This window comes from Myxocyprinus asiaticus, chromosome 32 (assembly GCF_019703515.2).
Source record: "Myxocyprinus asiaticus isolate MX2 ecotype Aquarium Trade chromosome 32, UBuf_Myxa_2, whole genome shotgun sequence".
Classification (NCBI taxonomy): Eukaryota; Metazoa; Chordata; class Actinopteri; order Cypriniformes; family Catostomidae; genus Myxocyprinus; species Myxocyprinus asiaticus.
The window spans coordinates 28,376,091-28,391,438 of record NC_059375.1 but is presented as its reverse complement, the minus strand read 5'-3'; the positions used below and the strand labels follow the sequence as shown (position 1 = coordinate 28,391,438).

At 35.1% G+C, this 15,348-nt stretch overlaps 1 protein-coding gene across 2 annotated transcripts; it reads right to left on the bottom strand.

The window, feature by feature from the left end:
• Positions 1-737: 737 nt before the first annotated feature.
• Positions 738-13,883, bottom strand: LOC127423342 (urotensin-2 receptor). Of its 2 annotated transcripts, none has more exons than XM_051667553.1 (3): positions 12,769-13,883; positions 12,157-12,377; positions 738-2,663 (listed from the first exon to the last, which is right to left on the bottom strand). In XM_051667553.1, exon 1 carries the CDS (start codon positions 13,881-13,883, stop codon positions 12,804-12,806), a length of 1,080 nt encoding a protein of 359 aa, XP_051523513.1. In that variant the 3' UTR covers positions 738-2,663; positions 12,157-12,377; positions 12,769-12,803. The 2 variants fall into 2 exon arrangements, with proteins under 2 accessions (XP_051523513.1, XP_051523512.1); XM_051667552.1 differs by having other exon boundaries at positions 12,157-12,343.
• Positions 13,884-15,348: the final 1,465 nt, after the last annotated feature.

Genomic DNA, 15,348 nt, shown 5'->3' with positions numbered 1-15,348 from the left:
CTGTAACCAGGATTTAAAGATTCCCAGCTTAATACTCCAGATGTTCACAGGCATTCTCTCAGCTTGCATGATTTATGTCATATACATAATCTTTCCGCAATGTAGTCCAAAGCACTTGCATTATTTTTACATGCATATCCATCCTTACATGTTGTCATCTCAACCACACTGTAACATTGTAACATTTTAATGAGATTCAATGTAACTTTCATGATCAAGTATGGTCTACAAGGGTCAAAATGAAGCTGACACAACAAAGGTAATTTACATAAATACTCTGTTTAGCAAATGTATCCTTTTGTATCTTCAGTTTAAGTGCACACATTTAGACTAGTTTAATTAGTGTGGATGTAGCGTGGCCGTATTAATAATGCCAGAAATATACATTTTCAACACAAATATTCCTCCATTTTTTTCCTCCTGCTTAAAACCCCCTCAATCATTGGAATTCAGAGTTGTTATGAAACAAATAGGGTTTGTTTTAAAAATCTATAATAAAATGGGGTGGGTGAAGTGTATTGATTTATGATAATCTGTGTTTATCATGTTGGCAGAATGGGTATATTTTTCAAATGATTGATGATTACCAGAGGCATAAATGCTTTTGATGCCACAATCTTTCCATCCCCCTTATCTTTGGCTGCTCTGGTCGTATATAAAAACATGATCTCATTTTACAAAATTTTTGTGCTGTGCTTAAAAAAAAAGAAGAAAAAAGGCAATGCCAGATTTAGGTATTACTTTTTTTATATGCTTTTTTCTTGCCATATAACAGCTTGTTTGATTTATTTCTTTGAACATAAAAAAATAAAATAAAATAAAAATTAATGGGTTTAATCTTTAATGTCAAAAAGCTCAAACGACATTTTTTTCTTCCATCATTTCATGGTATGATAACAGCATTGACATGCAACTGAAAGGACATGAACTTTGGGTTTTTGGGGGGTTTGTAAAAAGTGCATAGCTGTAGTGCATTATCTTCAGTCCTCTCTTTCAAATTAGTGGTTGCTATTTAAATGCATGTTTGTTTTGCAATATATTATAGGTTCCCCATGGACCCGTTCTTATAAAAAGTACATTGAGAAAACACATTTGCTCTTCGCTAACTGGGCATGTTGATTTGTGCATTACAAAGTCATGCTCTATTGACATTCGACCATGTCTCCTGTCCTAAATCACAGACCATGCTGTTTTGTTAGTCATTCCTCTGCTTTAGCTGTGTGCATTGCAAAGCTTCTATCTTTATTTCAATGCAGTATTCCAAATTGCCTTAAACTACTGATTTGCATTCTTCCAGCTTACAGGATCTGTGTTGCATTACGGAAGGTCCTCCAGCAGTGCCATCCACCACAGAGCATTTATTCAGCGAATTTTGCACATGCACACTTTTTAAAAGTTGACTTTTTGGACAAACATTAATATTTAATGAGATTCAGTACAACTTTTATGATCAAGAAAGTTCTACAAAGGTCAGCACCAGGTTGACATAATGGAGGTAATTTACATAAACATCAAGTATAGCCTCCTTTTGCTTATTAAAATTGAATCTTTTTAAGCACTCCCACTGAACAAAATTAGAACGTTTTAGTAATTTTCTCAGCACCAAATTCTAGGAATGATTTGGATACACATACCATCAGCAGTCATATTTGCCTTATCCTGGCTACCATGAAAAACAAACATTTAAAGGGATAGTTCACCCAAAAATAATAATTTTCTCACCTTTAAAGCTGAAGTATGTAATTTCTGTGACACTTGTGCCACTGAATTGAATTGCAAAAATAAACAATGTTTTCAAAACAGCTATCTGAATACACCCTTCATCTGCCATTGGTCAAACAAAGAGATAGTCCCGCCCCCAACTCACACCATTGGTTGAATAACGTTGCTATGTGGGATCTAAGTGGGCCACTCAAAACAAACACCATAATTTTTAAAGTGCTACAGACACCGTGTTTACAGTTTTTGAGAAAATTATACTTATAGTTGTCTCTGCATATTATGCTGGGATAGAAGAAAGTATTTCAACAATGAAAACATTACATAATTCAGCTTTTAAATTTGTGTTCCAACTTGTATGACTTAATTTCTTTTGTGGAACACAAATGGAGATGTATGCGAAATGACAGCCTCAGTCTCCATTCACTTTTATTGTATGGAAAAAATTAAGATGCAATGGAATTGAATGGTGACTGAGACTAGCATAATTAACATCATCCTCTGTATTCCATGGAAGAAAGAGTGTCAGATAGGTTTGGAACAACATGAGGATGAGTAATCGATGACATCACTTTCATATTTGGGTGAATATTCCTTTTCAGAAATTACTTAAAACGTCAAGATCTGATCATGAAAAACATCTGTATAAAACTATCTTTAAACTATTTTTGGCCTAACATTAACATGTTCCATATGCATTGTTCAGCTGTTTGTGTGAACAATTCCATTTCTCTTTTTGATTGTCCGTTTCCTTTCATCTCCTTCAGATCGGGTATCGTTTTTCTTATCTGGTTTTGAGAACCTCCACCATGTGGAGAAGGTTGAATGAGGCACACGATACGCCATTACGGTGTCCTTCACATGTGACCCTGATTATGCCATCAGTAACCCCTCCCTGCCATAGAATCCATCTGGCTCAAGGGGACCGATGAGTGACAGGCACCCTAGGGCAAACAGAAACATTTTGAAATACACTCATCTGGCACTTTCAACAACAAAAAATTGCATTCTCTCTTGTCTGGCTGTGTTTCACTCTTTAAAATCTTTTATATTATTACAGTTAAATCACTGTCTAGACAGACGACACAAGTGGGATAACAGAACAGGTGTGTGTAATGAAAAGAAGGGATCGGAAAAAAAACAGATAATAAAATATCTCTACTTATGCCACTACCTGAGAAAATGTTCTTTGTAAAATGACTTTCAACAATGAAACCTCAAGGCATTAGATAACTAACAAGAACAAAAAAGGTATTTTCTTCAATCATGTCTTGCTACTTTTTAAAGAGAAAAATATGTTTCTATCTTTCTAGAAAACTTTACCTTTTTGATATCTTTGCTGAAAGGCTGTGTTATTACAATACTCACATGGAGCTTGATCAATATCAAACAGACACTTTTATATTTCCCAAAAAGGAACCACAAAGGCCAGATGATTATGTGTTTTAACTTTTCAGTGCCAAGCACAAAAGTTTGTTTTGTGTATCTGATGAGCTTTTGGAAACACATTCCCTCTCTAGGCTGGCAAACTCTGTCATTTTTAACCCTCCGTTGCGTTCAGAATCTGCATACACCTTTTGCATTCATGGGTCAATTTTGACCCGGTGGAATTCAAGCTTCTAAATTCATAACCCAATGATTTTCATCTAAAACTTTATTGTTAGTCATTTATACGTTCTTAACTGTTCATACATATAAAAAGATTTATATTTTTTGCCATGTTAACTGACAAATATAAAAGTTAAAATGCCATTTAAAAAAAAAAATGAATTGTAGAAATTCTTTGACATTTCAAAATATACATTAACTATACAGCAAAACCAGTGTGATACATGTGAAGACATCTTTTTTCATCAACATTTCTGTGAAATTTTATGTAAATATAATATTAACATTTACTGTGAGAATTACAAGTAATCTGAATGAATTTCCTATTACTCATAACTGCTCAATACAACTTGGTGGTCAAAAGTTATGAAACCAATGTATTCTTTTTCAACTAAACATCATCAAAACAATTGTACAACTCAGGTATACAACATTAATACTTCTTTAATATGTTTTTAAGCTAAATCTGTTATGTTTACTTGCATGAACTGCCGAATGTTGATGCATGAGTATGCTGAAAGCTGTTTTGGCATCAGATGGCTGCAGAGTAAAATTATGACAATTTCCTCTTTCAAGCCCTATTTAGGCTAATGTGTGCATGAACAAAACACCCCCTTTAGGCTGTAGTACCTTTGGTTTAGGTTTTTTTTTTTTATGTTTGTTACATCTGTCATGTCTTTTTTGTACAGGATTGTGTGTGTGTCTGTGAGGGTTTGTACTGTAAAAAAGATTCAATTTCAGTGAGAGACAAAAGTGCATTAGAGAATATGGGAAAGAGGCTAAATGTAAGTGAAGTGTTTATAAGAAAACATTTCTTCATTTAAAATTAATTCATAGATGTAAAAAGAAATTCTACATAATATAATGTGTAAAGCAACAATTGATGCCTGGGTCAAAATTGACCTGTGAATGCAAAAATGTAAATTTATTTAAAAAATCTGAAAAAAATAATAATTTGATAACACAAAGTTTGGTTCCCATACGGTTGACCCGAATGCAATAGGATGGTTAAATATGTTGACATTAAGTGGTAAAAGTCAAGCTCTGCATGTCTCAAAACACATTTTTGACAACTGTTTTGAGATGTAACAGCTTCTCTGTTTCCAGGCCCAAGGCTCAAACCCAATTGCTCCCACTTCCGTTGGTGGATTCAAAAAAGACGGTTTTTACATCTCTCATGTATAATAGAAATAAAAAATAGGTTACTGTTAAAACCTTCTCTGCAATTCTTGTGGTACATATCTGTAAAAACCTGTCATAGTGTGAATTTAAGGGTTTGACAGAGGCAAACATGCATTTCTAGACTTTGCAGGCAAATTTGAAATCTGTTTCTATATATAATGCCTGTTTTTCAACTGTATGCATCGTTTTATAATAACAGCAAGAGTACTCTGTTTACACCACTTTTTATGTCTGCTGATGTGTAGTGATCGACCGATATGGATTTTTTAATGGCCGATGCCGATATCCAGAAAACAGGGGTGGTCAATAGACCGATACAATGCCGATATATCACACAATTTAATAAAGTAAATAACATAAACATATAATTTCTAAATAAATTAATAAACTCTTATTTAGCCCTATATTTACTCAATTTCACACTAAACTTTAACTTATAATAATTTCTTACTAGAACATATAGTTTTTTCTGATTTCTGTTTAGTCATAAAATGTTAGTAATTTATTTGCTCATGAAGAAATTGTTAATATATTAGGAAGAAGGAAATTACAGTAAACACAGTAGTCCAGCAACCATGGATGGCATGTGCGCATTAACAATCGCATTTTCTCAAAAAATACAGAATCAAACCAATTGTACATACAGTGCATAGTGAATAAGACATTTCCTTCTAGCACACGTGAAGCACTTTTACTTTGAAGCTGCACACACGCGCTCATACGGATCCAGCGCAAACAGTTTTAATGGCCTGTATCACCTGCTTGGATTGTCATGATTTGTGAATCAGAGGAACTTTTGATCCTAATCCTGAAGTTTTGATTCTGGCTGATAAAATATGTGCTTCAGAGGAAGATATTAGAGGAGCGCTCGACGGGAAGAAAACGCTGGATTTTCGTGAGGTTTCGTGAATTACATCTGTTTAAACGAGATACTGTATCTGCATATTTGCAAACGGTATATAATAGAAGTTTTATTGATATTTGCCTTTTATCATTAGAAAAGAACGTTACAAGTCACATGGAACTGCTGAAGAGAGTCTGATAGAATACGTGCATTAGGGGTAAATAAATGAGCGCTCTGCAGGATGCTGGATCTGCTCAAGTTGTGCGAGGTTGGTTTATTATATCTGTTTAAACGAGATACAGTATGTGCATATTTGCAGATGGTATATGACATTAGTTTTATTGATATTTGCCTTTTTATCATTAGACAAGACAGTTAAAAGTTATAGGGAACTGTTGAGGAGATAGAGGGAGAATGAAACAGGTGAGCATTATAACATTATGAGCTCAAACGCGTCTGCTGCAACTCTGATATGTGGACAGTTTAAATGACACTGCTGCACACCGGTCTTTTATTGTAGTAACACGATGGCATGTAACAAGAAAACAAACCATGACTGGTCATTTATATGTCTCAGTCGCTTCACATGGAAGCAGGTGATTCTCAGCACACTCAAGAAACAAATCAGCCAAATGGGAAAAAGTTGGCCGATGCCGATAATTAAGAAATTCCAAATATTTGCCGATTTATCGGTTGACCACTACAGATGTGTGATGATTCATGGCCAGAATTTTGGCTGATGCTTAATTTGTTTGTTTGTTTTGAAAATTTTGGAGAATACACACTCAGTGCAAATTGTTGCATTGTGGTAAAATGAAGTATAAGAAAACATTTACATTGTTTTTAAAAAATTATGTCATTACTCATGGAAATACCCATTATTGGTATGAAAAATGGAATATTAACTAGTAAAAGCCATAATGTTTTATATCTGTAAAATTTTTTACTTGTGCAAATGTCCATTCCTGTTATCAACAATTGAAATACAACTAGTACAAATGCTGGAATTTGGTATTCACTAGTGTTAATGTTAAATTCAGATATCTATAATGTGATTGTAACTAGTGAGAAAGCCTTTTAAGGTATCTTTAATTACTCTTCAATTTAAAATACATATATTCCAGATATCTGAAATACTTTAATTTACAGATATAAAAAAATGAGCATTTTTCCTAGTTATAATTGAATTGTTATTAGGATTTCATTATTTGCAGTAACAATGTAATTATTGATAAAAATATATATATATATAATGTTGTACTATTAAGAATTACATAGCTGATCTGTTTGGAATTTTAACTAGTAAGAATTTGTAGTAATCTGTAATTGCGTTATGAACAGGAATGAACGACAGATTGTGTTTTTCACAAGTTTAAATTCCATTTTTGATATCAATAATGGGTAGGTATTTCAATTAGTAATTGTCATTTTTTTACATTAAGAAATGGCATTTTCTCTAAAATAACTGCATTGTTGATATAAAAAATAGCATTTTAACTAGTAAAAATTTATTTGTAGATATCTTTAATTGATATTCTGCGTGTAAATTAAATGTTGATAGGGCTTGCAATAACATTGGAGTAGAAATGTCTTACTGTGTGTGCTGGTTTTACGTATATGTATTAGTTCTCTGTCAACTAGGGTTTTGTAATTATTTTTAAAGCTTTTTAATCTATTTACAATTTTTCTTAATCTTATTACATTTCTTACATGTGTTATATAGTACTAAAGATTACATTTGTTTGTGGATTGGCAGATAGTTAGATGTTAGATTTGTAATAATTTTCAAACATGAATGTAATTGCACAGCAGATAATCGCTTCGCTTATCATTAAGGGGGTTTGCCAGTGGGTGTTCTGGTTTTGAATAACAGATGTTGCTAATTAAATGATATGGGAAAATAAATGATGGACACCTTTAAGCTTGCAGCTAGACCATTCACCAGAAATTCTAGATTGACATCTAGAAACACAAGCTTCCCTCTGGTGATACAGCATTCCGTACTGTTTACGCTGATGTAATGGAGTTTGGAGTCATTTCCTATGACTGCCCATTTGCAGAGCCCAACAATAACACATAAAGTAAGATTGTGAATTATTTAATTTCTTCAGGAAACTGATAAATATGAAATAAAATGTTCAACATTTAACTGGCCCCTTCAATCTGGGGTTGTGCAGTTTATTATTAAATGTGACTTGGTTTAATATGAGCGCTTTCTCTAGTTAGATTAAACATTAGATAAAGTGATACTCTATCTTTACGTCTGACTCAGATCTTCCACTTTTGAGCTAATCCTTCCACTGCTTGGAATGTTTGCCAGTTGAGCAGTTCAGCACTGAGAGCTGCTCAAATATTCACATAACAGCTTTGACCCTGGCCTGAGCTTTGTCCCAATCTTGAGTTTGATGACTGCATGGAAACATCAGGCCCCAGTTGTATGGCTTCTGTTTACTTGTCTTCAGAGAAATGGAGATTGTAAGAATCTATTTTATCCTTCCACATTCTCATTGCTGCCAGAGGTAGACAGAGTGAGTAAATGTATTTTTTTACACATCTGAAAGACCATATTGACCTTTAGAACACCGCAGAGATTTGTTCTCTTTGCCATCTAAATGGATCATCGGAGCATTTTGCTTGTCATACAGTTTATTCTATTTGATATTACTGATCAGCAATGCCGTTTTGTATTTCTTTTTTATCAATAAATACAAATATGAAGACAATGCAGATTGTCAGTATGACTTTGTAGTAATTTTTCTGATTGCCTGGTGATAAGTTTAATTGCTCATGATTCATCAGAGAAATTAAGCTAATTCACATGCAAGGCGCAGTGCCCTGTACTTCGTGTTTAGGATTTTGAGCATGAAACGTCACCATAGCCACCTTCTACACTTTCCTTTTGCAATGGTTTCCAGTAATGTGCCTGACTTGTTGACTGAGTACAATACATTGAGGAACAGAGTTCAAATATATGAATATGCATAGGAGCAGTATTTGAGCTTAGCCCTAACCAACAAATGTCACAATATAGATCGGTTACATGATCGTGAGTATGGAAGTGATTTCAGCTCAGAGAATCTGGCAATACACATCCAAGATTATTGTTTTGGTGCTTGAACACACAAGCACAGCAGAATGGACTACAGATGAGTTGCTCCCTATGATTGTAGATTGGCTAGGTGAAATTTCCATGTAAGCGGGTGTCCTTGTCATAGGCCCAAATGTGTCAGTGTCTATATTTGGAACATTATAGACCAGGGATTTCAAACTAACAAAGGCAAAAAGTTAAACATTTACAGAATTTAATATTATTACCGTTTCATTCTGATTTCTAAAGACTACAATTTTCAATTGAAATAAAAATGTTTCGCAATTTATTAAAAGTGTAAACTCACTAAGCACTTTATTAGGAACACCTGTACACCTACTTATTCATGCAATTATCTGATCAACCAATCATGTGGCAGCAGTGCAATGCATAAAATCATGCATATTCGGGTCAGAGGCTTCAGTTAATATAAACATCAACCATCAGAATGGGGAAAGTTTCACGCACAGTTTCTAGAGTTTACTCAGAATGGTACCAAAAACATAAAACATACAGTAAACGGCAGTTCTGTGGACAGAAATGACTTGTTGACGAGAGAGGTCAATGGAGATTGGCCAGACTGGCTTGAGCTGACAGAAAGGCTACAGTAACTCGGATTACCACGCTGTACAACTGTGGTGAGAAGAATAGCACCTCAGAAAGCACAACACGTTGATCCTTGAGGCGGATGGGCTACAACAGCAGAAGAACACGTCTGGCACTTTTTTAGGACCATAATGTTCCAAATAAAGTGCCCAGTGATTATATACATGTACTATACCACTGCATTAATAGTGGGTAAAAAAAAATAATAATAAGAAAAAATGCTCTCAACAAAAAGTAAATATTTTCCAGTTAATATTTTAATTTATTTTGGATTTAGTACAATGACAACATAAAAACCAATTATTTAATTTAGCAAATATGTTATTTTTATTATATCATGCTTGCTAATTTAGGGATGTACCGATACTGGTATCGTATCAGATCCGATACCACGCTCATGTACTGGTACTCGCACTTGTAAAAATGCTCCGATACCAAAAACCCATAACATCTGACGTACAAATGCCATTACGTAAACATTCAGAGTACAAATTAAAATCACATTATTTCCTAGTGAGATTATTTTACTGCGATTTAATTATATCATTTGCATGAGTGGCGTGCTGTGAATGTGTGGAGACAATGTTGTGCGATGCCAGCTGCACGTACCTTTTAATCCTCCTTGGCTCATACAGGGAACACCGTCTTGTGCATCGAGCACTCTGTTTGAAGCAGATGACAGCGAACAGAGCACTTTGTAGTGCAAGGCACAAACAGAGTACATACAGTAATTATTTAATTCAATAGCAGCCTTTGCAGTTTAATAATCACTTTGTCACGTAGCGACCTGCTTTTCCGGAGTGGGAAGCTCGTCATGACATCAGAGCAATTTGGTCTAAACAACACAGAAACACTTCAAAATAAAAGCTCAATTAAAATTAAACCAATAATAATAAATCAAGAGTAATTGTATTATATTTAGGCAATATCTTACATCTGTGATGCTCTGTAGTGCAGCACTTCATTTGATAAATTCCTGTTTTAGATTGTGCTGTGAGGTTCTGAATAAAAGCATGTTGAGAATTAATTGTTATACTTTCATTTGATTAAATTTTTTAATGATTTTTTTAATTATTATTATTTGAACACCATTTTGATGATAAAATTGAAATAAACTGTTGATATGGAGTAAAAAAAAAAACACAAAAAAAAACAGGTATCCAACTCGGTATCGGCAAGTACCAAAAAAAAAAGCCACAAGATGTAAACACTATGCGTGTTAACATGATTAACGTTTGATTAAATTGCTTACTAACCTTTTCTTTGTAAAGTTATATTAAATTTTACAACTTCGTTGCCATGACTAACGGTTAACCCTAAAATGACCATAAAAACTACGTTTTAAACAACTTTACAGATCAAATTATTCATAAGTTTTTACAAGGAATTAATGTAAGTGCTTTTACAATGCTTTTATAAGCTTCACATTTCTGCCTTTAAACCTTACAAAAATGGGCCCCATTCAGTTCCATTGTAAGTGCCTCAGTCAGGGGTACTATGTTACTTCAATTTTTGCTTTTCTTTAAAAAAGGAGGAAAGAGTCCAAATTGGTAAGCAACATGCTGTTGATTGAACTTAACTTGTATTGAACCTGCAATATGTCTTTAATACATGAAAATATATCGCTTCATTTTTAGATTTTAGGAAGGGGGTGCCTCACAAGGGGGATCGTCCTTGCTATCAAAAAGTTAGAAAACTCCTGTCATAGATCAAACAAACAACGTGATAGATTTTAATATTATTAAACTGACCAGATTGTAGTCTTGATATCTTTTTCTTATTTAGAAGCAACATTGTGAAAGAGGATGTGATGATTTCTGATAATTCTAAAGGTTTAAAATACAACCATTGACATCTTCTTGTTTTTCCACTTTAAGCACTATAAGGCCTTCAGCATGTTTCTAACTGTCTTGTCTCAGCCAGCCAGATAATAAAACTGAAATATTTAATTGAAAGGCTGCACTTCATACCTGTCTTTGTCAAGGTAACCATTACCTTGATACATCAGTAACACTTTACAATAAGGTTCCATTTGTTAACATCAGTTAATGCATTATCATTAACAAACATATTATTAAAAAAACTTTTTTTTACACCTTTTATTAATCTTAGTTAACAAATCTCAATTGTTCATTGTTAGTTAATATTAGTTCATAGTGCATAAACTAATGTTAAAGCTACACTATGTAACTTTGTTTTGTTAAAAAATAACAAAATGTTATTAATGAGAGAGTGCAACAAAAATCCACCTTCCAAACAATTTCTTTACCCAAATACACTTTGATAAACCTATAATATTGATTTATATTTTAGAGCTGTTGGGACGGATTTTGTGGGAAATTGCATACAAACGTCATTCGCCCGTGCATGTTCACGTCATATCCGTACACAGAGAAAATAAGCTCCGGCTAATGTAGCGCGTGTATGCTGTGGGAGTAGCGTGAAGCTTTTTTGTCTTTGAAAGTTTGTTGTCACAACTAATGAGAAAAATTGACCATGGATCATTCAAAACGGCAAACCTCTGGGGAATCACCAGTTGTAAAAACAAAGAAACCCCGAACAGAGCAGAGTCTACAAGCAAAAAGGGAAAGTGACAGTCCATAATGAAACCCGAATCAACATCGGCTTGGCTTTTCAGAGGTGGCGACCCAGAGATGTCTTTTTTCTTACTCAACAGCTAAGATATTTTATTGATATGATTTATGTATAGTAATCACACACACTTCTGTGTGTGTGTGGTGAAATACAATAATTATACTGAAATCAGTGCAGAACTTTTCACTTGCTAGCACACGCGTGTATTTTCTTTATAACGGCAATAATTTATATAAATAACTCCTTTAGTTCTTGGCTTGCCAAGGACATGTGAGTCTTGAAATTATGTTGATCACTGGTTGGTAATAATGACAGTCTATAAATTAGTTACTACCGTGGTCTATTTGGCCAGAATTTCCTGCAGTTATAAAAACTTTACAACGTTTGATCTTATCAGACTAGCAATCATTATGTCTAATGTTTACGAACATTGCCTAACTTTTGTAACGCCATTTATTTTAAAACATCAATGTTTCCAATGAGTCAAAACAACAGCATGAGATATGGCACTTACCTGCTCAGATAACATGTTTTCGGGTTTTCCGTCTTTTCCTTTCTTTCTTTCTTTCTTTCTTTATTTGTCCATTCACTCTGATAAGATGTCCTGTATCCATGTGTACACTGGTGCCTCGAACCACATTCATCCGTGCAGAAGAGCAGAGCCGAAGTACAACTTGCGTCATTACCAAAACAATGTTCTTCTGCAAAGATGCATGCAGTTTTATCTTTTAACCACTAGAGGGCCAAAAGTTACATAGTGTAGCTTTAACAAACATAACTTTTGATTTTAAAAATGTATTAGTATATGTTGTAACAAAAATGAACAAAGATTTGTAAATGCTGTAAAATTATTGTTCATTGTTAGTTCATGTTAACCAATGTTAATGTGGAACCTTATTGTAAAGTGTTACCAATACATCTGACATTCCTAAAGTGTTGCTTGTATGTCAGAACTGTTTTTAATCCTAGATATATTCCAAGTCACCTGAAGGACATGACATTATTACAGTTACATTGGTAAGAATGAAAGCAAATTTGGAAAATAGCCTATATATGAATGAGTGGGTTGTTTTGTGAATGGAGGAGAGAATGTGTCTGGAACATGGATTTGCCATTCAAAATGTACCTGCAAATGAACGGGATAAGGCTTCCCTCTCCACGTCACTGCACCTTTAACTGCGCCATGACAAGCGTCTCTGAGTTGAACTCAAACTGATTACTGGATGACGCAGACTTTCCCCAGGAGTACAAACTCGGTGGGCGCTTTTTAAAAGATGACGTGTAGCGGTAAAAACTCTTGTGACGGTTTTTAAGATACTCCCGATAGTTTTTAGTGAGGAGTGTGTACAGAAAAGGGTTGATGCAGCTGTTGCTGTAGGTCAGACTCGCCACGAGGTAATTAATGCTTGTGTGCGTGTGTGACGCGAGACTGAACGGCTTGTGATACAGCGGCACGAGTTGCCAAATCCAGAAGGGCAGAAAGCACGCCCAGAACACAAGCACGATGGTGAAAATCATAATGAGAACTTTCTGCTTTGGCGAGCGCTTGCTGCCTTTATTAATGGCTGTCCTTTGAGACTCCAGGTAAGTCCTGGCTAATCTAGTGTACAGGTAACCAATAACCAGCCCTGGCGCCATTATGCTGGTGCAAAACAGGACAGTCAGGTAAATTGTATACGCCTGTGGTGCCCAGGTGGGCGCGCACATCCTTTTCACCTCTCCGTCTGCGGCTTTTTTAGTAGTCTGAGTAACCATGACCGTCATGGGAAGAGTTAATACGAGAGATAACATCCAAACGCCCCACGCCATGGATTTTTGGTAGCTCTTGGAGCGTTTCACAGTATCTAAAGGTTTAGTCACTGCCAGGTAGCGCTCCATGCACATTACTGTCAGAGTAAAGATGCTCGCGTGCATAGTTAACAGGTCCAGAGTTAAAAGGATCCTGCAGCCCACATCCCCGAAGTACCAGTCCTTCAGAAAGTACGTGCACACCACGAACGGGATAGTGGAGAGGTAAAGGAGATCCGCAAGCGCCAGGTTAATAATGGAGATGTACATCGAAGTGGCCAACCGTATGGAATGACACATGACCACCAGCGTATAGACATTTCCCGAAACCCCGACGATGTAAACCACCGACAGCAGCGTCCCGAATGTCGACGTTATCACAAGCTCGTCCACGGAACCGGAGTTGCTGTTACGGGACGGACCATTGAAATCGCCCGACTTGCTGAAATTCATTGCGCTTGCCGTGAATATAGAGCTTTGCGCGGGAACTTTACGCCAGGTGCGCGAGACCCCAGACACTGTTTTGATATTTGTCAAATGTGTCTGAGAGCGTACTGTGTCCGCAGCTCCTGACGTCAAACCGATGCTCATGCATTTTCTCCACAAAATATTACAGAGAATGTTGTGACCAAACACCGCAGGGACATGAAGTGCCGAATAATCAACATTTTATTCAATGTTTTATCTGCTGTAGCCTAACTCCGATAGACACTGGACATTTGAGGGAATATGACAGATATTTTACATGTAACCAATAACAACACCGAAATCTTGATAAATGATTTTTAGACGCATAAACGCAATATTCGATTGATTTGTTAACTATTTATTTACTCATTCCATGTTAACAATTCGCTTATTGATGGCGCCTATTTTACGCACAGACTGTCTGAGCAGGTTTCGAGTGGTGTGAAAGCGAAGCAGTAGTCATTTTTAAATACTAATTTAAACAGTTTTCTTGTGGTGTGAGTAATATATTAAGAAACAACGTTTTCCCCCAGTGCTTTGGTGTGCGACAAACGACAGCAACCCCATTACCACGGTGCGTCTCATTCCCACAGTGAAAATAAGTCCCTTACGTTTTTGGTGTAACGTAAAGTCATTACTAGTCAGCTCTCCTCATTTTGCATAATTACATGCTTTGCTGTTTTATTACGTCGTGGATGCTTATTCGATTTAGGAACACTAGCAATATTTAATGTTCATATAGTTACGTCCTGGAGGCTTATTTTGAAGTACTGTAGAACAGTACCAATACTGGTAACACTTTACAATGAGGATGCATTTATTAACATTAGTTAAACATTAGTTAACATGAACTAACAATGAACAATACTTTCATTTTGTAATTAAGCATTCATTTATCTTGGTTAATGTTACTTTCTACATATACATTTTATGCATTAAAAGTTGTATACATTAACATTGATGCAACATGAACAAAAAATGAATTTTAGTATTTTGATAAATTAATATTTACCAAGATTTGTAAACACTGTATAAATTATTGTTCATTGTTAGTTCATGATACGTAATGCATTCAGTTATTGTTAATGTTATTGTTATTGTTGAACAGAACTTTAATGTAATATGTTCCCACAATAGTTTATGTTAAGATATTTAGTATTACTAAGTCTCTCTTTATAAACAGTGTAACACACACACACACACACACACACACACACACACACACACACACATACACCCACACATGTTGGTGCAGCTATCATTATGAGGACTCTCCATAGACATAATGATTTTTATACTGTACAAACTATAGATTCTATCCACTAACCCTACCCCAAACCTAACCCTCACAAAAATCTTTCTGCATTTTTACATTTTCAATAAAACATCATTTAGTATGATTTTTTAAGCGATTTTAATTATGTGGACACTAGAAATGTCCTCATAAACC

What these genes read in the sequence shown, in the direction of transcription:
- LOC127423342 (XM_051667553.1), bottom strand. Translation starts at nt 13,883, where the DNA reads ATGAATTTCAGCAAGTCGGGCGATTTCAATGGTCCGTCCCGTAACAGC.